Genomic DNA, 26,898 nt, shown 5'->3' on the forward strand with positions numbered 1-26,898 from the left:
CTCTGGCCTCTAAGAGAAACAAACCACAACATCTGGCTTAAAAGGTAAAGGACCCCTGGACAGTTAAGTCCAGTCAAAGGCAACTATGGGGTTGTGATGCTCATCTCACTTTCAGGTCGAGGGAGCCGGTGTTTGTCCACAGACAGCTTTCTGGGTCATGTGGCCAGCATGACTAAACTCTACTGGTGCAACGGAACACTGTGACATAAGCCAGAGTGGACGGAAACACTGTTTACCTTCCCGCAGCAGTGGTACCTATTTATCTACTTACGTTGGTATGCTTTTGAACTGCTAGGTTGGCAGGAGTGGGTACAGAGCAACAGGAGCTCACCCTGTCATGGGGATTCGAACCGTCAACCTTCTGATTGGCAAGCCCAAGAGGCTCAGTGGTTTAGACCACAGCGCTACACGCATCCGCATCTGGCTTAGTGTTATATCTGAACCAGGGATTGTTCTTTAGCTTGCTTAATCAAATCATGTTTGGCAAGTCAAGAACAAATCTCAGCTGAACATCATGGTTAGTTTCACTTCAAACAGACCCTAGTTGTACACGAAGGCACGGGTCATGTTTTCTTCTTCCCATTGGCCAGAAGAGAGGAGTGAAACACGAGCCATCGGGTTATTAGGATGTACACACACTGCCCAATGTAGGTTTGATGACTGGCTTCTTAGTCATTACATCTCCCCAGTATATTGCTCCAGAACTTGAAGGCTGCTGTCCTAATCACATTTACATGGAATTTAGTCCTACTGAACTAAATTTGCTAAAATGTGGGGAATAGATAAGCTAACTTTGCCTGTTTTTAAAGAGCCCACATCCTCCCACTAAAAAATATTATTACAGCCTGGATTAGATATTTTCCTGTCAATCTTAAGATTTATGAAAGAAGTCTCTAATAAATCATTTAAATAGAATGGTGAATAATTTCAGTGTAATAATTCAGTGACCGGATCATCTCCTCCTAGCAAGAGACACATGGTAAACCTTAAGATGCTGGAGAAAAGCCAGATAGACAAACTTTACAATGGGTAGACAGAGGGGTAATGCACTGATTGTTGCCATTTACTCATGTGTACTGTACTAAATCAGACTTTCACAATTATCCTGGAAACAAGACCAGAAATGGATTTTCATGGTGCTAGTTACAGTGCGAAACCATAAACTACTGTTACCACTGTTGCAAGAAATTCATCAAGATGTCCCTGAATACAAAGTGATTTATCCTTTATTCTGCAAAATACATCACTTTTATGAAAACCTAGCAATTGATTCTGAAGAACATGTTCAAGCATAGTTTTGAAAATTTCCCTTTTAACAATTGCTAGCTCCCTCCAATGAACTATCAAAACGGCTTAATGCTCACCCCAGTTTGCTTGTTTGTTTGTTAAGCTGTTTGGGGAATTTGGTGCAAGAGATATGATGCTGAGGGGCTAATGATACGATGGGGGGGGGTCTCATGACCATTAGACACCATAACTAAAAAAATACCTGTCTGTTATAACTGCTCTGGTGTCCTGCATATAATACATATTGAAAACAAAAACAAACAAATAATCCCCCTTCCTACTACACATTTAAAAGGGCATGAGATGTCAATTGGCCAAAGGCCTTGTTGAAGAGGAACATTTTTGCCTGGTGCCTAAGAAGATATATTTCCCAGTCTGTGTCTGTGTTGGAATTGTTTTTAGAAGTTTTAATGATTTTATCATTCATGTGTTTGCTACCCTGGGCTCCTTTGGGAGGCAGGGCGGGACATAAATTCAATCACCATCATAATCACCATCACCATCTAGGATGCCAGTTGTACTATTTCTATTTACAAAGAAGAAGGGATAGTTGAAAGTAAATGACTTTGACCTAGAGGAAACATGAGTGGACTTTGTATCTGCTGGGAATGGCATGCCCATCTTTGGAATGAGATGAGAGGAGGGTTGTTATAAAAAGATTTAATGTTCTTTCTAATTTTGATGCAGCCATTTTAATACCAAATATTAATAATATAATGGGGGGAGGATTTCTAAAGCATGTTTAATTCCAGAATTGTTTTCAAGTGCTTGGCAGGTAAAATTGAACCTCTATAATGGGTTTTCAGATTAACAGAAAAAAGACAGAAGTGCCTGGCATGCTCTGGTCCATGGGGTCACGAAGAGTCAGACACGACTAAACAACAACAACAATGGGTTTTCAGTCTCACATTGAAAAAATGGCTTTGTGGCCATACTATGGAGCTTTGAAGTCTTATCACCGCTCAGTTCATGATTTTAAGAGCCCTAGTACAGCAGCCACTTAAATGTTACCCATGGCGAAGCAGCTACAGTATAATGGCTCACCACCTAGACCAAAAGCTTTATTCATGACGCTGCAGAACATGACAAGCAGGAAACATCTGAAGGCACATGGGGGGAATCATCTGATCCAATGAGGTGAACTGGTGCCTGATCAGCTGTCCATGTGTTGACCACTGCCATGTGGAATGGTTTAAAGAAGATTGCAATGAAAACATAGCAACCCATAAATTATATTAAAAGAAATGTGTTGACCTTCAAGACAAAATTCATATGTTTATTATTCATTTAGCACCATCAAGGTAGGTGGAACTTCTCATGACATGAAACTGCATATAAGGACATTTGACAAAGCTAGCATCTGTGAGCATGAAAATATCCCACAATTTCCACCTTGTGTGCTAATGATTCAGCCTTGCCTTCATCTTTGAAATGGTTGATCTAGAAAGAAGCAACTGATCAGGGTGGGTGGGTTAACTTTCGCGAGAACAAGACTGCTGTAATATTTAGGACTACTATTTATTTTTTATTTTTAGAGGGATCTACGAGGCAAAAAAAAAAAAGCCAAATCCACAAAGGCCTCTCAAGCTAATCACATTGTCAGTTGCAACTGTATAGCCTTTGGAGAGTGAGTTTTTTTTTAAAAAAAAAAGCAACACACAAGTATGCAGATTTACCTTTTAACTGTGAATGAGAGCGGAGGATTAAGTATATGAAATGAAGTTTTTAAAAGTTCAAAGTCTTGAAAAGTTATTCGTATTTCAAGCATATTTAATTACAATGTAAAGCATTTAGGGGAACTGTAAGATAATAAGTTCTGAGTGTGGATTATTGGGAGGCAGGTTCCTATTTCCCCAAAGCAAAAGGGGCTGACAGAGGAAACACACCACCTGATGGGAAATTATTACACTTAATGCACACACCCTTCTGGCGATCATCTTCAAAGCATTTTCTAGCTGCAATCACACTGAAATTGCTGGGCTATGTTGTTGTTCTCATAACTGCAGATGGGAGTTGTAGTCCAAAACGTCTGGAAGGCACCAGGTTGGGTTAAGGGTGGTCTAAGTTGAGCATGAAAGGTTAGAACTGGCAGGTGTGTGACCTGTGGCAATTACTATTCTTTGTACAGTGGAACCTCGGAAACCGAACGCCTGTAAACTCGAACATTTTGGCTCCCGAATGATCAAAAACAGGAAGTGATTGTTCCAGTTTTCGAATGATTATCGGAAGCCAAACATCCGGCGCGGTTTCTGTGGCTTCTGGTTGGCTGCAGGATGCTCCTGCAGCCAATTGAAAGCTGCGCCTTGGAAGTCGAACATTTTGGAAGTTGAACACTTCTGGAACAGATTCCGTTTGACTTCCAAGGTACGCCTGTACTTTGTTTCTAGTTCTGCATTCCAGTTTGGAGTGGCGGGGATATGTTATCATTAACTCAATGGCTGCATATTTATCCAGGGGCGTCTTGCCCATAGGAGCTAGTTGTGCGGGGCACCACAGCGCCAAGTTCTGGAGGGCGCCAAGGAAGAGGCAAGTCTGGACGCGGTGCCTCCCAGCAACAGCTCGCTGCCCTCTGCCATGCCCGGAGCCTCCTCCCCGCCGGAGGAGCCGCCCTCCAGCCTGCCCACCGGGAGGGAAATGTGTGGGGGGAGGGGGCGCCAGAGGGATTTTTGCACCACAGTACTGTGTTTGCAACACAGTACTGTAAGACGGCCCTGTACCTATCCTGATCTTTGTGTACAAAGTTTGTGGGGAGATTAGATGACACCAGCTATTTGCAAAGCATTCATTTCTATTTGTTTATAGGGACGCCATACAATGTTCCTTCAAGCAAGCATTATAACACTTTCCAGTGCATTTCCCCATAACTTTCTTTATCACAAAAAGTATGATCTTGGTCTGTGTTTTCTTTTTTGGGGGGAGGGGGAGATTTGTTGCCAAATCAAGTTTAATTGTGCAGCCTAAATTTGGATGGAATGCTGCCCAAAACTAGCAACCCTTACTCTCTGCATATCCCATTTGGATGAAACGGGGAACAGGGTGTGGGTGGCATTTTGATGGAGATGCCGTTGGGTGGATGCTGTGAAAAACTTCCATTCATGAGTAGCAACAAACCCATGATAAACTCACATGTGGAAGCACTCCCAGTGTGGAAGCAGCCCCAGTACAAATTGCTGTCCTGTTACGAAGTCTGCTATAAAGCGAAGGAAGCTTTTGCTTAGCTAAATTACCCTGGGATTCTTCATGGCATTGAGAATAACTACTGTATTAGTACAGGCACAATGATCTTCTTGCTGATTGCCAAGGCAACACTTAAATATGGCTCTTTGGAACAACTCTCTGCTAACTCTCATGATATCCCTGGTATGTTGATGGATGGAGTGCGAGAACTGGGTTTCATTTAAATTGCAAGATGAGAATGATTACTGTTACTTGCAATAAACATTCTTCTCTGGAAGGCCCATGGAAGCATGACATTCAATCCTCCCTCCCCCAGGATCCCGTTTTAATTTGCTTCCCCTTTCTTCCCCTCTTCCCACCGACAAGGTTTACTTCGGCTAAAATAAGTTGTATATAGACCATACTTATGATTCTATTCCATTTTTAAGGTGCCTTCTATGCCCACAAGCAAGGTGTTCTGAAGGAGATTGAAGTTATGGGTTAGACAAGAGAAATGAAGAATCCATAGCTATCCTAAAGCATCATTTGGAAGCTATCATTAGCCATTTAAAAAGATGTTGTATGACAAGAGTTGAGGCGCCGCAGTTGACTGAATATTTCTGTCTGCTCTGCATCATTAGCGAACCAGTCAGTCATGCAGTTTCACATGTTAGTTTTGGCATACAAAGCATGTACAAGCTGAATTCCAGAATCAGAATACCCAAGAATGCACACCACAAGAAGCAATTTCCCCCATACATTTTTGTTTTTAGACAGGCCACTTAAAACTGTGCAGTTTAGATTAGTTTAGTGATATCAAATGCCTTCTCTGTTAGATGAACATATTTGGCGTTTTCAAACAGGATGAGCCAAAGAACCATTTTCTGTGGGTCTTATATTATTTCATGCCCATCGAACACGAGAACAACAGGAAAAGTCTATGAGCAAGCATCAGATTGAAAGGTGTCAGAACAGGGTGACCAGCTATTTAAATAGCTTAGGAACATATCACAAACTCATTGACCTGATCACTTTCGGAAGAGTGGGTGGGTGGGTGGGGCAATCCACATCCCAGGCAAACAAAATGCAATCAGTCCCCCAAGGAAAAGAGTGGTTTTCAGTATAGCATGCAGACCCTAATAAAGGAAAGTAAACCTATATGGGAAATGACCTGGATTTGTTCAATTTACATTTCCTGGATTTCCTGTTATTCTTTTTCACATGGTGCTGTTTTATCCATTACCAGCACACCTGGGAGCTAGAGTTCGTTCAAACAATCAGGACTAAATGCAAACTGGCACTGGAATTCATTTGTTTTGTTATGGTAGTTGTGTGGTTTCTTGTTTTTTTTGTTTTTAAAGCCATTCCTAGATCATGACCCAAGATATAATTTTTAAGCCGAATAGTGCTACTTCTGGGAAATAGATTTTCTCCACAGGAAAGCAGTCTTTTAAAGAGCAATAAATGCACTACGTAAAAGGAGTTCCTGCAGGGGAAATACTGGGCCTGTCTCTCCATGTGTGCAAGTGTCATGGGCCAAGGCTGCTTTCATAAAAGCTGCGCTTGCACACAGTTCTAAGCCGTGGTTTAGCATTAACAAGGACAAGGTGCAATAAGCCTTAGGCTCCCACAGCTATATAGAGGAGTATGGAAGCTTTCATTCTGCTTTAGATTAACCACAGTTTCGCCTTACACCCAAACCCTAAACTGTGGCTAATCTTAATCATGTTTTGCTGAAACAAGCCAGCTTTCTAAGATACGGTTGGCTTTTTGCAACCGGTCATAGTCAACAACAACTGGCAATGACAATGGGTAGTTCACAACCGGTCTTTTTATACTGTGAGTAGATTGCAGTCTCTCGGGAGTTGGATGTGCCTGTTCTAGGTAAAGAAGACTCCGAAACCAGTAACCAGGGGTGAGGCGACCCCCTGGGTCTGTTGTACTCATTAGAAAACCTCAGGAGTAGGATTGTTAAGAGAGTGGGTAACTGACAAACAGTGCCCCTTTGCTTGTGAACCAAATTAATAAACTGTGTTAAATGCATTGACCTGTAGTATCTGCTTGAACTAAGGACCTAGAAACGAGTAACAGAAATGGAAGTGTAACAACTGATTTTGAGTAAAGGGAGTTTAAGAGAAGCTGTGCCTGTGTTTAAGCCTCTGGCATCTTTATATTTAGTTTAAATAATAAGTTAACTTCTACCTGAAAGAACGCATCTCCTGACCCAACTTTGTTTCACCAACTTCTTGGGTTGTTGTTTTTTAAATGAAACAAAACTGCCCTTGTTTGATCAACTCCTGCCTGAGACTCCCTGAATCACAATTTTCCTCACACAAGACCCCCAACCAGATAGCCTGTGGTAAATAGTAGGCATTCGTTTAATTGGTGTACCGTGAGGTGGCCCACTATATTTAATTGGGGGGGGGGCAGCTAGTAGGGTGAGTCTACATATGCTGACAAGGCCTCACTCCTGGCAGCAATCATGCTGCAGCATTCTGCACCAACTGCAAATCCAACACAAGGGAAGCCCAACATAAAGCGCATGGCAGTAATCATGTCTTGAAGTATACCAGGGCATGAACTACTGTGGCAAGGCTTTCCCATTCTGGAAATAGCCGTAGCTGTCGAACCAGCTGCAGTAGGTAAAAAGCACTTCTAGCCACTGGATCCAGAGCTGGATCCAGATTCCAGAATCACTCCCAAAGTGCTAATCTGCTCCTTCAGGAGGAGTGCAACATTTGTCAAGCATTTGAGGGTGGTCCAAAGACAATGGGCATTAGCAGATTTTTAATTATTATTTTTTACTTTAATGTACCTTTGTTCCGGAAACTGGAAATCAAACTTGCCCTGTATATATTTCCCCCCAGGTATGTGGCTTTACTGTGCTCAGTGTTCACTCGGGGGAAAAAAACATTTTAATTAAAATATCAATTAGTTATTGGGCCTATGCAACAAGCGATGCCTTTAGGACTGGAATGTGTGCAAGAGGGAGAGGTCCCCACTAAGAAACTTGTGGGCACGCTACCAAGCGCTGTGGGAAATGGCGAGCAACGTTACCAGACGTTGAGGAGCAGGAGGAGAAAAATAATGAGGCACTTCAAGGAAAAGAGCAGGGAGGTCTTACTTCTCTCAGGGGTGGTGGGTCGAGGCTAAGCATGAAAAGTCCTTAATGAATCCAGTAGTTGTTTTCTACATTAGGCACCGAGGGGGACAAAAAAAAAAAGAGCAGATGTTTATGAATAGCCACCTGGAAGGCAGAGCCAAGCAAAGCAAGGAATGGGTGGAAGAGGAAGCGGGGGGACTAGAAAGGGTTAACGTTCTGCAGCCCGCACAATTGTGGGTAAGCGGGGAGCCCTCTAGATGGAACACTTTATTAAACTGTACGGACATTTGGCCTTAAAAGCAAGATGGGAGAAGGGCGTCCCACACAATATGTACAAACAGTGTGTGGCAATGCTTCTGACTGAATCTTCATTGACTGGCTCTTAGGAAGCAGCCCCCCTCTCAACGATGTGTGTTGCGGGCCTGTTCAGCTGGACTGCCATTATATTGACCCTGATATTGGTTGGCTTGTGGTTGTGAGTGACAGGATGCCGGTGATATAACCTACCTGTCTGCTAAAGCAGTCACCGGGGCTAGGTTCAAATCATAAATCATCATCACAGAGGAGAAAGAGACAGCAGGCTGTGCAAATGAAAGCTGTGTCCTTATGACACCTATGCTATTCTGTATCTATGCGAAACTGCAGGGACTGGTTGTCCATGGATTTGAGGTATGTTGCCATCACCAGGTGACACCAAACTTTATTTCTTCTTTTCTTCTAACACCAGTGAAGCTGTTGAGGCTTTAAATCAGTGCATCTAGTGCATTAGTGATGGCCAGGGTACTTGGATGGCTTTAAAAAATAATTAAGACAAATTCATGGAAGATAAGGCTATTAATTGCTACTAGTTATGATGGCTATGTTCTACCTTCACTGCTTTATGCCTCTAAATATCAGTTGCTTGAGTGGTGTTGTGTATGTAAACGAGCTTTGATAATTGAACGTTTTTTGGTGCTTGGTTTTTCTGCTTTTCTGAAAGAGTACTTAACCATGTACACAGCAGTGAAAAACTACCAAGGGTATCTTCCTTCTCTCCCTCCCTTGTATACTGCCCTGATTCAGGGACGGACATTCTTTTTCCATCCCGTCTCTGCAATTTTAAAGACCATTTTTTTTAAAGGCAGCTAACAGCATGATCCCAGATTCCACTACACAGCAGTATAATGAGAGCACAAGATCCAGCATGTCAGTTCCATTGTTTAGCATTACAGAGCTGTCCCCATTGCCTGTGTAGGAACCGCGGCAATTAACAAGACTGTATTGCTGTACACAGCACTTAGGACAGGGGACATTTGGCTCTGGCCCACCAGCAAGAGATAAAGGCCGGACTTGCACCATGCATTTAAAGTGGTACCATACAGATATGGCTTCCCCCAAATAATCCTGGGCAGTTTGTTACAGGTGCTGAGAGCTGTTAGGAGAGCCCTATTCTCCTCACAGAGCTGCAATTACCAGAGTGGTTTAAAATTCAATCTCTCTTCCCAGGAAACTCTGGGAATTGTAGCTCTGTCAGGAGAATAGGAATCTTCTAACAACTTTCAGTATCCTTAACAAACCACAGTTCTCAAGATTCTTTGGGGGAAGCCAACGGCATAGCTAGCTGCTCGGGCACCCGGGGCGGCGTGCACACCCTGTGCCCAGGGCAAACTACAGCTGAGGGGGAGGCGGTGGGCAGACGCAAGCCCCACACTGCCCTTTTGTGCAGTGCAGAGCCTGGAGGCGCCTGAGCAACTGCATCACTCCCAGGAGAGATGTGTGGCTTGGGTGTGCTGCAGGCCCCAGGCTTCTGGGCTGCAGGCCTCTGTTCTATTAATTGACTGTATGCCAAAGTTTCTATTGCACACAGCTCACAACATGCTCCTTTCCCTAAGCCCTTGCCAGTTTTGCTGCCTGCCTCTTTCTTCACACTTGCCCGGGCTGCCTACTTATTGCAGGAATGGGAAATGCCTGCTGCCATCCGAATGCTGATAGGACTTCAATTCCCATCATCCCCAGACAGCATGGCAGGTCAGGATAATGGAGTTGTAGTTCACCAACATCTGGATGGCCATATGTTCCCTAGTCCTGATATACTGGGTACTGGCCTCAACTTGTCTCTCTGACCTATGATTTTTGCTTTCCTCCTCAGTCAGATACTTTGGCTCAGCCAGCTTGTTGAAAAAGGGCCAGCGCTGAGGAGACACAGATCTCTCCACTCTCGTCCAGGGAGGCCCTGATTGACCCTGCATGGGATGGAGTGCCAGATCCCTTCTTCTGTAAGACAGACAGACAGACAGAGAAGTTCAAGCTCGCCATTAGTAAGGTTTAAGTTTCAAAGGGGGTTGAGTTATGGGACAATCAGTTAACATGAAGCACATTAACCTTGCCAGAGCACAGCTATACATTACAGGCATCTTTCATGTTTAAATATCATGGAATGATGTTCAAAGGAAGTTAAGAAGGCTACATTTCATTGTAGTAATATATGGAAAAACAGATAGGCAAAAAAAACCTACCCATACAGTATATGGATTTTCCATGTTACAGAGTGACTTAGAATAACAATGAATGAATATGAATAAATGAACACACACACACACACACACAGAGAGAGAGAGAGAGAGAGAGAGATAAAGGGGGGATGGCAAGAGTGACAGAAATCTAGGCAAACCATGTCCAGAGCAATGAATTAATACTTTCCAAAATTCCTAGTGAAAGCCATGTACAAGTCTTTTCTTTCATTCATTCAAAAAAAGTGTTGGGAAGATCCCAAGGGGATGGGTGGCTTACAGAAAAAATAACTGAAAAATAATAATGTGGGGGTGAATAAAAGTTCAAATAAGGAGGGTGGACATTATGTGTTGGGTTCTACACAAACCAGCTTCTCTCCGGGGCGGGGGGGGGGATAGCAGCTGGAGTGTTTTGTTTTTTGTCAGGACTGTAGGGCGAGGGTTAACCCCTCCACACTGTATGCCACAGTGCTGATCCTGAATAGGACAGCCTGCTGTTATTTAAACAGGAGGAACTTGGTACTTTAAATTCAATCATGCATTTAGCATATAGCCTCGTTTGGCCCTGGAGGATTCCATTTACAAATCCTTAAAGCCTGAACATCCTCCCATTCCTTGTATGACCTGTAGACACAATGCAAAGGAATAGGCAGGGAAAGCATTGAAGAACATAATGTAAACTCCATGTAATCCCAAAAGGGGCTTTTACTAGAGTTCAAACTTTATTGATACAGTAAGAAAATACCAGGAGAAGAGACAGTCCTTGGTGTGTCCTTAGGGACTTGTGGGCAGATAGGTCTCAGTGCGCCAATAACATTTCAATTCAATGGAGATGTGTGCTTGAATGCATCCACAGCCTTCGCTAGAGATGGTCCTAGTACTGGAAACTTAAGCTGCATTCAGTCTCTGGGATGGAAGCGAAAGGCAATTTCCCAGAGAATTTCTTGCTATGTCAGCAGTGCAGAACACAAAATTGTACTTTTTTGTCCTGCTAGTTTGGAACGAAGACACATGCAGCAGTCCTGTTGTCACCAGCCAAATTCTTCTCCATTGACACACAACACAGTTAATATTAAAAGCTGATCCCATTCTGAGAAGCAATTGGCTATCATTCAAATGCCCTGGTGGTAAAGAAAGGTTTTTGACTGGTGCTGGAATAAATTCAGAATTGTCCCAGGCAAACGTCACTGGGAAGAGCCACTAAGAAAGCCCTCTCCTTCCTTGTCACTCTCCAAATTTCTTTCTGATGAGGCACCTGTAGGTGAGCTAAGGGTCTGAGCAGACTTGCAGGAGAAGAGGTATTCCTTAAGGTACAGAGGTCCCAAGCCTAATGCTGTAGAGTGACTCTGTCAAAGTTAACAGGGTGGATCTCTGCACTGAACACTGCTCTAATAGCAGAAATACAGAATTATTCTGAAAAGAAAGCACCGAAATATAGCAATGTTGGTATTCATGCAAGTTGAGATAGTTAAATGAAGTGAAAGGTAAACAAGGAGCTGGTGCAGGTATACCCCGATCTCTAAGTTATTTAAGGAGATTTGATTTTGAGTAGGGTTTAACTACATCTTGGCAAAATTCAAATGGCACAATTCAAGTTGTACGACAAACCTGCTTCCCCCCAAATCAGACCTGTTGTGACAAGGAAATCACGGGGAAAGCAATGGAATGTTTGGAAAAACAATCGCTCAATGTGACATCATATAACTTTTCCCAACATCATGACGACAGCTCAGTAAATTGCTGGCATTGCCTAACCACCTCACAAACTTCATGCAAACAAATCAGGATGAATGCTCAATAAAGGAGTAATTTGGAAGAGTCTTCAGTAAGGCAGTCCAGACTATTTGAGTTTATGCTTATGCTCAAAGCACATGACTTCCCCCACGGAATTCTGGGAACTGAAGTTCACCCCACACAGAGCTACAACTCTCAGCACTCTTAACAAACTACAGCTCCCAGGATCCTTTGGGAGAAAGTCATGTGCACCAACTCTCCAGGTGCCTTGGCCCTTTTTAACTTTGGATGCCACGGACTGAACTTGGGACCTTCTGCATCATGTGATGCAGATGCTCTAGCACTGCACTAGAGTCCAGTTTTTGTAAAGGCAGCAGGTCAGGTTCCCCTTGCATCCGCCGCCAAAAATAAAAAATAAAACTGCATATCTATTACTGTCTCAAGTAATATGATAAACGCTTTATTCCCGAAAACCCCTTACCCATTTTGATTGTTATGGTCAGTGCTTGTCTCTCATTTGCTTGTTTCTCGTTTGTTAATTACCTGATCTCTTGCTTGGGGACACCCAAGCTGGAGGTGCACAAAGCAGCGTGTTTACGATTATTTCAAGCAAGTGCCGGTCGCCCACCTCTTCTCCATGCAATAAAACCGTTGTTTGCAGCGGGATGGAAAGGCCTTTGAGCAACGTGGGAGTCTCCCATGCAAATCTCCGCCCCGCCCCCAGGCCGAGGCATGCAGACCCCCGAGAGGCAAAGCTCAGACTCCAGCGTGGCTTTTCCCGTCTGGATCTAGGGCGGGCTCCTTGGTCCTGCAGCTTTGCGCACTTGGCAGCTCTGCCCCATGGAAAGGCTTGGAAGAGTCCAATAGCTGCGGAGAAGAAGAACGGCGAAGCCAGCTGCCACGGAGGAACAGAAGACCCCGAGAAGCGAGGCGGGGTCCTTCAGAGAGAGGGGGGCGTGGGCAGCAGCAGCGTCCCTAGATCGTCCCGCGTAGGTTTGCCTTCCAGTTTCAAACTAAAGGACTTCTTTCTGTCTCTCTCCCTCCCAGCTCTACCCAACTGCCTCCAGTTGCTGCCTCAGTTTCCTCAGGCATGGTGCTGCTCGCCTGGAACACTTTTCTAATTTTTTCCTGGCTGCCCCTTGTTGCAGGTGGATTCCCTGAAAATGTCAGGTTAGTATCAAAAAGGGGCAAGGGGGGGGGGTCATGGGGGTCCCTTTGGAGCCAGTGTTTTTGTTTTAATGCATATTTTGTGTTTCTCGCTTGGTATTTTTATGTCACGAGACGCCCTGTGATCTTCGGATGAAGGGTGGTGTACAAATTTAATATAAAATAGATTTAAATAAATTAAAAGAGTGGGCTGGTTCAAACCAGCATTTAACTCACCTGGAAGCCCAATCTGTGACCTGCCTCTCCTGAAATTTATTCTGATGGGTGCTTTGCAGTGCTTGGTCTGCTATGGCTTTTTCACGCTGGGTGCCAGAGAGCCTGAGTGAGAAATACAGATGGGAATTGCAGCTCTGTGAGGGGAATGCGTGCAGAGTGCATTTTCAAGTGATCACAGCCCGTGCCTGTGGATCTAGGAGACAGGGCTTCCACCTTGCCGGATTTTGTTCGAAAGAACCTTGGGTGGCAAGCAATTCTCTTTTGGGGGAAAAACAAAACCCAGTACTGTAGTTTAAAGGTGTGGCTGCATTAACACTTTGCTCCACACGAGAGTAGTGCAGAAGATAACATCAGAAGTTGTGTCTGCGTGCTGCATACCTTAGAAGAGGGGCCAGGGTCAGTGTAAGGGATTGCATCTCTCTCTCTCTCACACACACACACGCACGCGCACACACACACACACACACACACACACGTGTTTCTCCTCTTCCTGCTGCCACCCCTCCCTTTCTTCGTAGAATCATAGAATTGTAGAGCTGGAAGGGATTCTGAGGGTCATCTAGTCCAACCCCCTGGAATGGTAGTGGTGCCCTTCTCTGTCCCATTCCTCCTCTCCTTCCCACATTAGTGGGAAGGCAGTTTATCTCCACCTCTTCTGTCTTGCCTCAGTGCCTTGTTCCGAGGAAGGACCAGGGTAGGGTGGGGAGTCCTTAGCATTCTGTGTGTGTTGACTCTTGTGGCACAAGTACCCTCCTGGCCACCACCCCCAGAATGTCTTCCTTGGAGGAAAAGACACACACACACCTTCCTCACTGGGTGGGTCATCAGCATGACCAGAGAGTAATAATTTAGTGAGTGGTGGACCTGGGGGGGGGCATCCGTTTGCTGCTTTCCTGCGTTCGTCTCCTGAGACAATTGTCTCATTCTGCTTCATGGTTATTCCACTTGCAGAGCGGCTCAGTTGTGCCCTGCCTCCCCAGCAGCTGATTTCACGTGTTTGCCATAGAATACTCTATGCCATAACATGCAGCTGGACCTTGCAAGAGATGTTGTACGTTAAGCATGATCTGGAAGTGTGTGAGGAGTTCTATCCAAATCAAAGGGGCAGGTGGTGTTCTTAAGCAATAGCATAACTACCTCATGGGAACCAGACAGTCTTACACAGCATTTGAAATTGCATGTTGGCAATTGGATATTCCCAGGAAACTGTCCTGTCCTGTGCGTTGCTGGCCTGGCCACACGGTATATAAAATGTTTTGGCAGCATCCCAAACATGGGGATACGTGAACTAAAATCAAACCTGAAAGTGGATAAGTATGGTCAGTGAGTTAAAAAACCTCTGGTAAAACATAGTTTCGAGAACAAGTACAAATTACCATTATAGAAGCGGTCTGAGTCATTCATTATGTTTTAAAATGTACACCTTTAAAAACCTGCATATGAAATCGATAGACTCATTTAGCTTTATATCCCGCTTGCTCCTGAGCTTGCCAGAAAAGCCATAGCTTCCCCACCCTTATTCCAAACCATAGTTTCCCAAAGTGGCCAATATTGACAACCTGAGATCCATGGGATTATGTGAAGGGGTCAAAGGGCATCAAAAAGGGTCTAGAGGTAGAAAAGAAGTTTCTGAGGTATAGTGCAAAAACTTTGATTAGGAACTACCATATGAGAAATAAAGGGCATATGCACCGTATATATAATACATCTCCCTTGCCAGTGAGGAGCCTCTTTATTTAATAAGTTGAATCCACACAATACAACAGTATTCCTTACATGTTGTGATTCCTAGCAATGACAATTGGTGATTAATAAAGGTTGCTTATATATTGATATTTCATTTACATTTCTAAAAATTTTGTTTCTAAGCTCATCAGGCGTCAGTGAGCTCAGATGTTTGGGAAGCCCTGCTCTAAACCAGACTTCCTTAACTTGACACCATCCAGATGTTTTGGACTCCCATCAGCCCTACCCAACACAGCCCTAAAACATCTGGATGGCACCAGGTAGGGGGAAGGCAGCTTAAGCTCACCCCCAGTGTTATTTGGTGCTATCCCCTCCCATTTTGTTGCTCTGGGGCTTTCTTTAAATGGTACACCTGCCTGAGTTCTTCCACTTGCTTCTTCTACTCTTTCCTGCTCCTGTTAACTAACTAAACCTCAGCTCTTTTTCCCCTCTGTTGTCTGCTGGCTGTTTCTCCTGCCTCCTTTCAAGAAAAATGGGAGCTGGAAGCATTCCACACCAATTGGGGCTCTGGCATTCTTCCTTTCATTCATCCCCATCCCCACACTACAGTTTTCTCTACCATAAGGGATTTGGGGTAGGGAAAGCAGAATCACACTATCTTTCTTTGTACAGTCATACCTCGGGTTAAGTACGCTGCAGGTTGCGTACTTTCAGGATAAGAACGCGGCGGACCCGGAAGTGTTTACTTCCTGGTTCCGCCGCGCGCGCATGCACAGAAGCATCCTGACTCCTGCGCGCTTCGCACATGCGAAGAAGCGGTCTGTGCGCTTCGTGCATGTGCAAAAGCACTCTATCGGCGCTTCGCATGTGCACAGATGCGCCACTCTAGATACATACTTTTGGGGTGCAAATGGCACCTCGGAACGGATCGGGTACGTATCTAGAGGTACCACTGTACAGCAAGGTTTTTAAAATAGGGAGTGGGGAAGTCACATTTTGACATAAATAAATTGGCGGTGACCCCCCTGCCTCAATCCAGGAGGAGCAGGAGGAGGAGGAGTGAGAAAAGCTCTTGAAGAAGATTCCTAGGAGGAGTTTCTATTCTGAGCCCAGCATCAGCATAGCTGGAAGAAGAGAGGTCTCTAAGGGAAATCTCTCATCTTGAGACCGCTAATGGAAAAAGAGTGTCTTTTCCAGCATCTGGCGATTCCTCAGAAGCAGAATGCTCAGAAGCATTTGGACATTGAAGAAGCATGTGGCAACCTCCTCCATCACATCCCTCTTTGGTTGTCTCCTTTCTACCTTTGTCTCTCACCTGACCCTAGAGGTCCCCTGCTCTAGTTTGCATCAACATGTTTTGAAGCCAGTAAATCTAGTATTGGGGCAGTGCTTGAATTACAGGGAGCTGAAGGTGCCTGGTCCCTCCAGTTACTGCTTTTATAAGGCAATGGAAGCATGGTTGGCAAACCATGGAAGTTGAGGTTTTCCTACTTCATTTCAAGCACTGTGTGGAAGGAGCTAAAGGACAATTGAGTAACATGTGAGTTTCTTCTAAATTCTCCCGGAAGAATAAATAAAACACACCATGCTGTTGATCATTTAGCTACTTGGAGCTCACAAAGATATAAAGCTGTGCTATATGCACCATAGGCTCTGAGAGAGAGAGGTTTCAGTGTGTACTTTGAGTCGGTTTCCTTTAAATGAAGTTACCAGAGGCATTACTGTGGTAAAAGTGTTTATTTTCACATATATGTAGGTTGAGTATAAGCTAAGGGTTCACAGCATTAACACTCCCATGAGATTCTGCTCCCACATTCATGGTTCTTTTAGGGGCTGCCAGCGGCACAATATAGGATTCTTATAAAGGACAAGTTGGGCCTCTGTGTCTCTTTCTACCTTAGTCCCCTTAAAGGTAAAGGTAAAGGGAACCCTGACCATTAGGTCCAGTCGTGACCGACTCTGGGGTTGCGTGCTCATCTCGCATTATTGGCCGAGGGAGCCGGCGTATAGCTTCCAGGTCATGTGGCCAGCATGACAAAGCCGCTTCTGGTAAACCAGAGCAGCACATGGAAACGCCGTTTACCTCCCCGCTATAGTGGTTCCTATTTATCTACTTGCATTTTGATGTGCTTTCGAACTGCTAGGTTAGCAGGAGCTGGGACCAAGCAAGGGGAGCTCACCCTGTCGCAGGGATTCGAACCGCCGACCTTCTGATCGGCAAGCCCTAGGCTCAGTGGTTTAGCCCACAGCGCCACCTGGGTCCGCACCTTAGTCCCCTTACTACCAGTTTATTGCTCACTTTCACATCTGCACTTTGATGAAATCACTTCCCAGATGAAGAGGGTAAACTAAGCTCTGACTCCCAAATCGTTCTCTTCCTGAAGAACCCATCCTTTGAGAGGCACCTCCTTGAGGAAAAAAAGATAGTTGACCCCTCTGTCATTAAGATAATCTTCAAAACAAAAAAAGATAATCTTCCGTGATGCTGCTGGTTCCATTAACCTCCGCTGACCAGACCTCAGTCTTGCAACCAAGAATCACATGGCTGCAACAGACCCGTCTTGTAACATTCAGACTACTGCCTCCTTCTAATCAGTGTGTATGTACTTACTTAGAAGTAAGCCCTATTAATTAGGATTGCACCTTAAATAAATGAGTTAAAAAATATTTGACCAGGAACATGAAGAAATCATCACCATCTATGGGTGGTTGGAAATAAGAGGAGGAAGTCACACAATTAGAATCAGCTTGGAAAAAGTGAGGCCAAAATTTCGAAAGAGTAAGTTTAAAAAACAACAACACAGGAAATGTGGAAATTTGTAGAAGATAAATGACAATAAATAAAAGGTTTTTTTTGAAACCTCTAGGAAATAAAGCAATAAACTTAGGATTTGCATTTAGCAGCAGATTTCAAAAGACATAAATATTACATAAGGCAGGCGCTTTGACTGTACTCCTTTTGGTGCCTGCTAAAAGCATTTTTGTTTAGACAAATCTACCCAGAATGCTGGTGTGTGTTTAGTTTATTGCTGGTTTTAATTTTTTATTGTTTTAATTGTTTATACTAATAATTTTATTGATTTATTTCTTTTGTAAACAGCTTTGAGGGTTTTTAAAACAATCAAACACTATATAAACTTAATGAAATAAAGAAATAAACATTTTCTCTAATTTTGTAGCCTATCAAGTTTGTCAAAAACCTTAAGGAATAACTTTAAACTTCTTACTCTGGAGTAGTTCTTATGACATAAATGGAATTCCTACAAAGTAAGTAGTCTGAGACCTTGTAAGAAAAGCCTCATGAATTATGTGTCATAATTCCACGGAAATTGACCAACTCTGACAACATTGCAACTCTGAATGAGTGAATACCAAAGCTAAGCAAATGCACAGACCTAAACTAAAAATGGCAGTCGAAGGGAAAGCTAGAGTGAAAAGTTCTCAGCCCTTTCCAACTTTGTAGGTGTTGCGCTTTATATGAGTCTTTGCTTTCTTTGCATGCATGCATGATGGAATCGGTGTGATGTGCTATCACAGGACCTATTGTACACACATGGTTTGCCTGCTGTGTGAAGAATGATTCCAGAGCCTGCAAGGTTGGCAGCTTTTCTGTAGGTTGAATCCATTTTAAGATGTATATGAAGATTTTCATGCATGGAGATCTGCATTGTCGCTTCACACTAATTGCGGCAGATCAGTCAGGCCAATGTGTTTGTTTCTGATCAGTTAGCAGCTGCAAAGGTAATTGGAACCTGCCAGATTCTGGCAAGCATGGCTTTTTAAAAAAATTGAAGTTGGTTCTGCTGTTGGTGAATCACAAATATACTGCTAAATTTTACCTTGTGAGAAGTTCAGCAGTAATCCTGGTATGTATATGCCTGGACTAAGCAGTGGGGAATGTTGGAACTCTTTTCTTTCTGTTAATGTGCTTAGCATGTTTTATTTATATGCAATGCAGATGTCATTTCTACTCGATTGACCACTACCCCCCTGCAACTCAGAAGTATCTCTTCAGGGTTTCTGGTTTCCTTTTGATAGTCTACAGTATCTCCCCTTAAGCCTGAAAACGTATTGGAAGAAAATCTGGAGCTATTTGATGCTGACATGTGATTTTTGCTTTTAATTTTAAAAGGGAAAATAAACCACAAGTTTCTTTTAAAGTATCAGTTGGTTATTATTACTTTTTTGTGAGGTTTGGACTTGGTTGTGTGTCCCCCCCCCCCTCTTGGAAACTTTCGGGGATTTAATGCACTAAATATGTTTACCAGCAGTGTTTGGAAGCACAACATTGCAGCTTTTTCTAATTTTCATTGTCATCAATATCCCGCCATCATTTCCAGTTTAAAAAGACTGGAAATGATAAATGTGTTTACTCAGGGCTTTTTTTTTTTAGCTGGAACTTCCCAAAACTCAGTCCTGGCACCTCTCAGGTGTGTGCCATTGACATTTTAAGAGAAAGAGGGAGGTGGTTCAAGATGACTTCTGGCACTTCTTTTTCGAGAAAAATAGCACCGTGTTTATTTGGAAACAAGAATCATTCGGTCAAACTGTTGCTGACTTCCTTGTACAGTGGAACCTCGGTTTATGAACACCTCGGTTTATGAATATTCGGTTTACGAACGCCGCGGACCCATCTGGAACAGATTAATTCACTTTCCATTACTTTCAATGGGAAACTTTGCTTCAGTTTATGAATGCTTCAGTTTATGAACAGACTTCCGAAACCAATTACACCCATGCTTCGGGTTAAGTACGCTTCAGGTTGAGTACTCTGCGGACCCATCTGGAACGGATTAATTCACTTTCCATTACTTTCAATGGGAAAGTTCGCTTCAGTTTATGAACGCTTCAGTTTATGAACAGACTTCCGGAACCAATTGTGTTCATAAACAGAGGTACCACTGTAATTATAATGGCAGCCATGGCATCATGCAGAATTCCTGTACTTAATGGCCAGGAAGTAGCAAACTATATCTTCACACAAGTTGGCAGTCATGCATACCCCCACCCTTGACATAGCAAACCACTTTTGAAACTGAGTTGACAATTTAAAAAATACTATGACGTGGCATAAACACCTGCTGTTCAAGGTGTGTGTGTGTTCTTAAAATCCTACAGGCCTCTGGGTATATTTCAGTTAGCAATTTGGATGCAAGTCCAATGTTCCTTCATCCCATGCTGAATATCACTGGTGATTTAGCATACAGGCTGAAGCTTTTGATTCTTTGATGACGTGAACATTTTTTTATAGTACCATAGAGCACAAAGTATAATATAATAGTGGGATTTAAAATCTATACTGTACAGCTTTCCTATTTAACCTTTATCATTTAAATTTGAAAATAGTAAGGATTATTTTTTTCAGGGGGGTGGAGGAAGCAAACCATATTTTTTCTTTTCTTTTTTTAAAGACATAATAAGAATGTTTTATTTTTCCAATGCTTTTTTCACTCTGCGTTTCCCATTGCTAATAGCAAAGTTATATAGTAACACAACCCACAAAACAAATGTTCCCGATAGCCTCTGTTTAAGAATGAATGACAGCAAGATTAAGTGGATTTGTCCTGTTGCTATCAACTCTATCCAGGCATATTAACCAAGCCATGTAAAAAGTTTATATATATATATATATATAAAACATAACAAAACAATTTATTTCTCTCATATTCCTTTCCCAAGGAAGCTCTACTACACATAAGGTTTGTGGCTGAATTAATCATGTTTATCTCCAGGGACAATCCGTGGTTTCATTTTACCTTTATGAAAGTTCATAGAAAGTTCATAATTGGATGTCCATAACTATTCTATGGTGAGAAGGCCAAAGGAAACATCATGAGGAGTTCTGTGATTCTCTCCGCTGCATTTTTTCCCCCTCAACCAAAATCAGCCAGGGTAGACTGGAACGCCAAACAGATGCAAGGGGAGGGCAGAAAGGGATGGCTTAACCCTTTCTACGTTAGCCCCACAGTTCAAAATCAACCTTTGCTTATGAGGAACAAATAAAGGCTCCCCCATACATGAATAGGCAGTATGCTGAAGGAGATTTGACCTGGAAAGTGATCAGAAGGGAAAGGGGTTAAGTCTACTAGGATTTGCAGGTGCTCAGGTTGCCTTTGGTTTAAACAAGGCATAGGCCCTTCAGATGTTTTGGGACTACAATTCCCATCATCCCTAGGGATCATGGGAGTTGTAGTCCCAAAACATTTGGAGGGCCGAGTTTGCCTATGCCTGGTTTAAAGAAACCACCCCAAAGCATAGGCTTCCCCAAACTGTGGCCCTCCAGATGTTTTGGCCTACAACTCCCATGATCCCTAGCTAAGAGGACCAGTGGTCAGGGATGATGGGAATTGTAGTCCAAAACATCTGGAGGGCCGAAGTTTGGGGATGCCTGGCATAGGAGAATGAATCACAGACACCTTGCAATTTGCCTCTTATTTTATTTATGTACAAACTTTTCCCCCCAGCATCTTTCTTGATATTTGTTAAAATGTTTTATGCGAACACTATTCTTGCTGCTATGTATAGATTCATATTGGAATTTAACTGCAAAGGTGGCAGAAATGGCTGCGAAAACGGGTGCACATCGTTTTATAACCACAGAATCTAGGTTTCTTAGTAGGTTTCATAGGCTGACGCTCAATGTGTGATGCTGAAAACTTACATCTGTGCACCAAAAGCCTTTGTGTGCTTTCAAATTCAGCAAATTCGAACTGGAGGAAAATCATTAGATTTTGTGCTTTTGTTTCCTGTTTATTTAATTGAGAACTAGCAGCAACATTGACTGGTAAGGGCAGAGATGTACATCTTAACTGATTTAAATCTTTGGAGTTAAGGAAATTTGCATATATATGCAGGACATAGATGGAAGGCCGCCTTAGAACCTCATGCCTGTTCCTCTGAAATACTTGAAAAAGGGGCAGAGGATTTAGAAGCTTAACAAATAGAAGATAACCAGCATTTTTGCTGGAGGGAGCAAGTCAGTTCTGCTGCAGTGAACCACATAGGCAGATAACACTTGCGATTCAGGTGCTTCAGGAGTGTTTAATTTCAGTTACTTCAACAGAACACCAATGTGGCCCGCCCACGCAATGGAGAAATGGAACATCTTTCCAGGTCCTGGATCTGTAGGGGATCCATTAATTCATCTGTTCTATTTTATGCACAGCTCACGAGGTCGTAGGCAGCTCCTAACCATGAATCAACCTGGAATCTGCCGCTATGGCTCTAAGCTTGACTGCTGCTATGGCTGGAAAAGGAATAGCAAAGGGCTCTGTGAAGGTAATAGCAAAACCTTTTATTCCCTTGTCTCCAGAAATATATCCCTAAATTTGAATGGATTTGACTTCCAGTGGTTTCGAAAATAAAGAAATGAAAGCTGCATAGTGCTGTTTGATGGTTTAAAATGACAAGACAGGGTTAAGTGAAAATGTTCTGTTGCAAGAAAAAAAGTATTCTGATAATTTTAACTGATTTGCCGTACAGCACAGACCAACTATTAATCATTTAACAGATGCCACATACTATAATCTATCCATTTATATACATGGATGAGAAGAAAACAGTCCATTAATATTATATTAACTGATACATATAATATTAGCACTATTGTAGTAATTACCATAACACATAGCATCACAAATACTATATGAAAAAAAATGCAACTTTCTGCATTATTATTTTTAACATGGTATAATGCTTCATCTTGTGTCTCCCCCCCCCAATTAGTCCTGGGCAGATGCGGTACTTTCCAGGGTAGCCAAAATACCTGATTCCCTGGGCTCATTCCATAACAATTTCACAAACATAGCTCATGGATTAAAAGAGCTGCAGCTATTACACAAAATGAACCACGTATCTTGGAGGAGTCTAAGGCGTGACTTGTAGAGTCCACAAATAGAACAGAATATAAAACAAAAAGTTTTATCCTAGGATAGAGTTGCCCAACTAGCCAGAAGAGAAGCAAATAAAATGGCTTGGGTGATTTCCCCCCACATCCACAGATACTATACTTTCATCTGGAAAACAACAGTGAGGCTGAAAGTGGGGTCTTCTTGTCTGGGCATACACACTGCCCAGGCTTGCAGCCCAGGTCACTTCAGTGCTGCTAACATAGAGCAGAGCCATAAACCAGAGCCACACTCCATTCATTCATTCATTCATTCATTCATTCATTCATTCATTTTGATTTGCACATGTGTGCCAGGGAGATATGGCCTAGTGGAACCAGTTTTGCACACATGTGACACAGGCATAGTTTAAAATGGGGCTCCTGTGTACTACTGAAGATGGTGGATAGGGGACACGGAAGGAAGGAAGGAAGGAAGGAAAGCAGGCAGTGAATGCAGTGACACCACCATTTGAAGACTCGCTAGTGCCTCCTGGCATCCTCACCCCACTTAGGGAAAAGAAAAGGTGGTGGCAGGGAGTACTGCTTAAACAGTCAGGAAGGTAGAGCCAGGAACGCTCATCTCAGGTCAGACCCAGTATTATAAATTATCTTCTTAAATTTCAATATTGCCTTTCATCCGATGATCACAGGATGGTTTACACTATTAAAACACCAAAATAGATAACATAGAAACAACTAAAACACCCTCCCATAGCTGCCAAGTTTTCGCTTTTCTTGCGAGGAAGCCTATTCAGCATAAGGGAAAATCCCTGTAAAAAAGGGATAACTTGGCAGCTATGCACCCTCCCCCCAGTTTAATAGGCTGAAGGCCTGGGAGAAGAGGAATGTTTTTGCTTAGCGCCTAAAGATATGTAACAAAGGTGCCAGGTGAACCTCCCTGGGGAGAAGGTTCCACAAGTGAGATCCCACCACAGAAAAGGCCTGTTCTCATGTTGCCGCCCACTGGACCTCTCATGGAGGAGGCTCATGAAGAAGGGCCTCAGCATCTTCTCTGTGCTTGTTGAAAGAAAGAAACAAACTGTGTTTCCTGCAGGCTTATTTCCTTGAGAATTCCATGTGTTTTCCCCATCATGCTCAGCTGTGTGATAAATATGTGAGCTTTGACCTGTAGTGTTTGGTCTGGCTTACTTTCTTGAGACATACAGGTTATTTTCCAATTCTGGTACTGTTATAGTCTGGTTTGCATTGGGATATGTGGAGCCCTGGTATGATATGTGTATAGTATTGCTTGGTGCTAGGATTCCTGTGAACATATGCAGTAGTTGTATACCTAAGAATAAATTTTAAAAGAACCTTTTATGGGCTCTACCCGTGAGCTCCACCCATTACCAATCTTTATTATTATTATTTTAAGAAGATCACTATGGGATTTCCATGCTCAGTCTTTACCCCAAAGCTGTAGTGTTAGAAATTAAAAAACCACAGGGAAAACACAACCTTTAAGCAAGCCATGCAGAGGTATTTATAGCCAGGTGCTTTTGATTAAGTGGCATATGTTGTCCTCAGGTATTTACGTTAAATGGAGTATTTGCTATATTTTTAACTGTCTAACATCCTAATGCAAATGCACCTGAGGATTATCTGTGTTGTTTTCAGCCCTCTGGAGAATTACTTCAACGAAGAACCTATGGTTATTTAATGACCGCTAAGAGTTTAATAAAAAATAGTAAAAACTCAAGGGAGAGGTTGAAATCTTTCTCCAGCTGGAGTCTGGCAAAGCTGAACGAACTAATAAAATGTTGAGTCTTGGAGTCGTCTCTTTCGTAGACGCTGCATCTGCTGTCCTGATGAGCTTAGCTTTGAATATATGAGGCAGATGAGCAAAAGTTCACATCATAATTGATATGCTCACCAGACTGTTGTCCAATCAAAATAGCTGCCAAAAGAGCTTTTTCTCCTTGAACCTTTATTAATGCATGTTGCAGATAATAGCTCTAGTTGAAAGCATTGCCATCTGTTGAATAGAGAAGTCCTTTATTAATATTTTTTGTATTGTTTGTATAACCCCAGTTCAGCTTCTTGAGTATATGATGTGCTAAGAATGGATAATAATGTGAAGTTCTTTTTAAAAAAGCAAGGAGAGCTTCCCACCCCCCAAAAAACAATAGAATATCTCCGACTAGTATCCATTTTTCAAAAGCTTTACATTCTTCTCTTGGCAGATATCTGGTTTGAGTCCTGCATGATATATGGTGAATATATAAATTAAGATGCAGACGTTCTGTGCTGTATAGTTGTACCTTGGTTCTCGAACGCTTTGGTACTTGTACGTTTTTGGCTCCCAAACGCCGAAAACCCGGAAGTAAGTATTCCGGTTTCCGAACGTTCTTTGGAACCTGAACATTCGACGCGGCTTCTGTGGCTTCCGATTGAGTGCAGGAAGCTCCTGCAGCCAATCAGAAGCCACACCTTGGTTTTTGAACATTTCTGGAAGTTGAACGGACTTCCGGAATGGATTACATTCGAGAACCAAGGTACGACTGTATTGTTTTCTCTTTATTACACTGTTCCTTTCATTAGACTACTTTTGGTCAGGATTTTTATAATATACACCTTTTTCCTGCTGGCACAATATCATTAAGCCATTTGGAACAAATGATGGTTTAAATTGCCAGATATTGATGTCTAATAGATTTTAGAATAACTTTTTGGGAGACTCTGAAATTCAGTCATGTTAAGTTTGGAAAGTTCTGAACAATGGCCAAGGACTTCTACAATTCAGCTAAAAACAAACTAAATTCCACATGTAGAACACTCTTATTCTGGGGAGTGGAAACCTAAATTCTGTAACCAAAAGCCTTATAGATTTAAATATATGGATATGTATATAAGAAGGTCGGCGGTTCAAATCCCCATGATGGGGTGAGCTCCCATTGTTTGGTCCCTGCTCCTGCCAACCTAGCAGTTCAAAAGCAAGTAGATAAATAGGTACCGCTCCGGCGGGAAGGTAAACAGTGATTCCATGCGCTGCTCTGGTTCACCAGAAGCTGCTTAGTCATGCTGGCCACATGACCCGGAAGCTGTACGCCGGCTCCCTCGGCCAGTAAAGCGAGATGAGCGTCGCAACCCCAGAGTCGTTCATGACTGGACCTAATGGTCAGGGGTCCCTTTACCTTTACCTATATGGATAGGAGATATAGAAACATGGTGCATATTTTACTTAACCTTGACTGCAGAAGTGGTAATGTGAGCATGTTATGGGAGAAAATGCAGCATGGGACTGGAGTTTTTTGCAGGGTGGGGAGCTGGACATTGAAAGAGTTGAGGCAAGTGCTTCAAACAATTAGCTGCATGAATTTCTAGAAGTTCAGAGCTAGTTCATCATCTCACACCTCTACTTCATGTTTTGGGATTCGCTCAAAAGCCAGGTGGCCCCTCCCTCATGCAATCAGCTTAGGAGGAGTGTGAAGCTGCCAGTCAGAGGTCCACATGGAAGTATTTGCATAGAAGGACAGTCCTCAGTCAGAAGGCACCCTTTATTTGAAGGACTGTCTAATTTAACCCATTTATAACATCACCTGGGTGGCAGTCCGAGAAGGCATACAGGTCACCTGATCCCAGGTTTCTGTGCTTACAGTGAGATGTGTTTCTGTTTCAATTAAATTATTTATTTAAAGCATGTGTACCAGAGCAGCTTACATACCGGTAGTATCAGTTAAACAGGGTTTCCCAAACTTGGGGTCTCCAGCTATTTTTGAACTATAGTTCCCATCATCCCTGACCACTGGTCCTGCTAGGTAGAGATGATGGGAGTTGCAGTCCAAAAACAGCTGAAGTTCCTAGTTTGGGAACCCTGAGTTAAAACAAGATAGTCTCTGCTTACAAGCTTAACAGTCTAAAACAGGCATCCCCAAACTTCGGCCCTCCAGATGTTTTGGACTACAATTCCCATCATCCCTGACCACTGGTCCTGTTAGCTAGGGATCATGGGAGTTGTAGGCCAAAACATCTGGAGGGCCGCAGTTTGGGGATGCCTGGTCTAAAAGATACAACACCCAGTGAAAAGGGGTGTGGAGGGGAAGGGGGGGAAGCAAACTCAGCTGCCATCAATAAAGTCAAAACAGTAGTGCTTGGCATGGCAACAATCCACAGTTCAGGGACAGGAGGCCCTTGATAGAGTCTTTCAGCAGAGCTGATGGAATGAGCCCTGC

The 26,898-nt window shown here is 43.0% G+C and overlaps 1 protein-coding gene and 1 long non-coding RNA gene across 3 annotated transcripts in view; one reads left to right on the forward strand and one right to left on the reverse strand.

Annotated features, from left to right (window-relative positions):
• Nucleotides 1-4,870: 4,870 nt before the first annotated feature.
• LOC148685906 (uncharacterized) lies at nucleotides 4,871-12,474 on the reverse strand. Its single transcript, XR_015949515.1, has 4 exons — nucleotides 12,313-12,474; nucleotides 9,650-9,799; nucleotides 7,568-7,632; nucleotides 4,871-4,921 (listed from the first exon to the last, which is right to left on the reverse strand). It is a non-coding gene; the product is annotated as an uncharacterized LOC148685906 (long non-coding RNA).
• Nucleotides 12,475-12,506: 32 nt separating this feature from the next.
• Nucleotides 12,507-26,898, forward strand: part of EGFL6 (EGF like domain multiple 6) — a 40,725-nt gene continuing 26,333 nt past the window's right edge. Inside the window, exons 1-2 of one of the 2 annotated variants that reach the window (XM_035115536.3) lie at nucleotides 12,507-12,939; nucleotides 22,004-22,116. In XM_035115536.3, the coding sequence (XP_034971427.1) occupies nucleotides 12,860-12,939; nucleotides 22,004-22,116 (193 nt within the window). In that variant the 5' untranslated portion in view covers nucleotides 12,507-12,859. The remainder of the gene's footprint in view (nucleotides 12,940-22,003; nucleotides 22,117-26,898) is intronic. The other variant, XM_088667729.1, reaches the window with a different exon arrangement.

Source organism: Zootoca vivipara, chromosome 4 (assembly GCF_965207765.1).
Source record: "Zootoca vivipara chromosome 4, rZooViv2.hap1.1, whole genome shotgun sequence".
In the NCBI taxonomy this organism is placed as follows: Eukaryota; Metazoa; Chordata; class Lepidosauria; order Squamata; family Lacertidae; genus Zootoca; species Zootoca vivipara.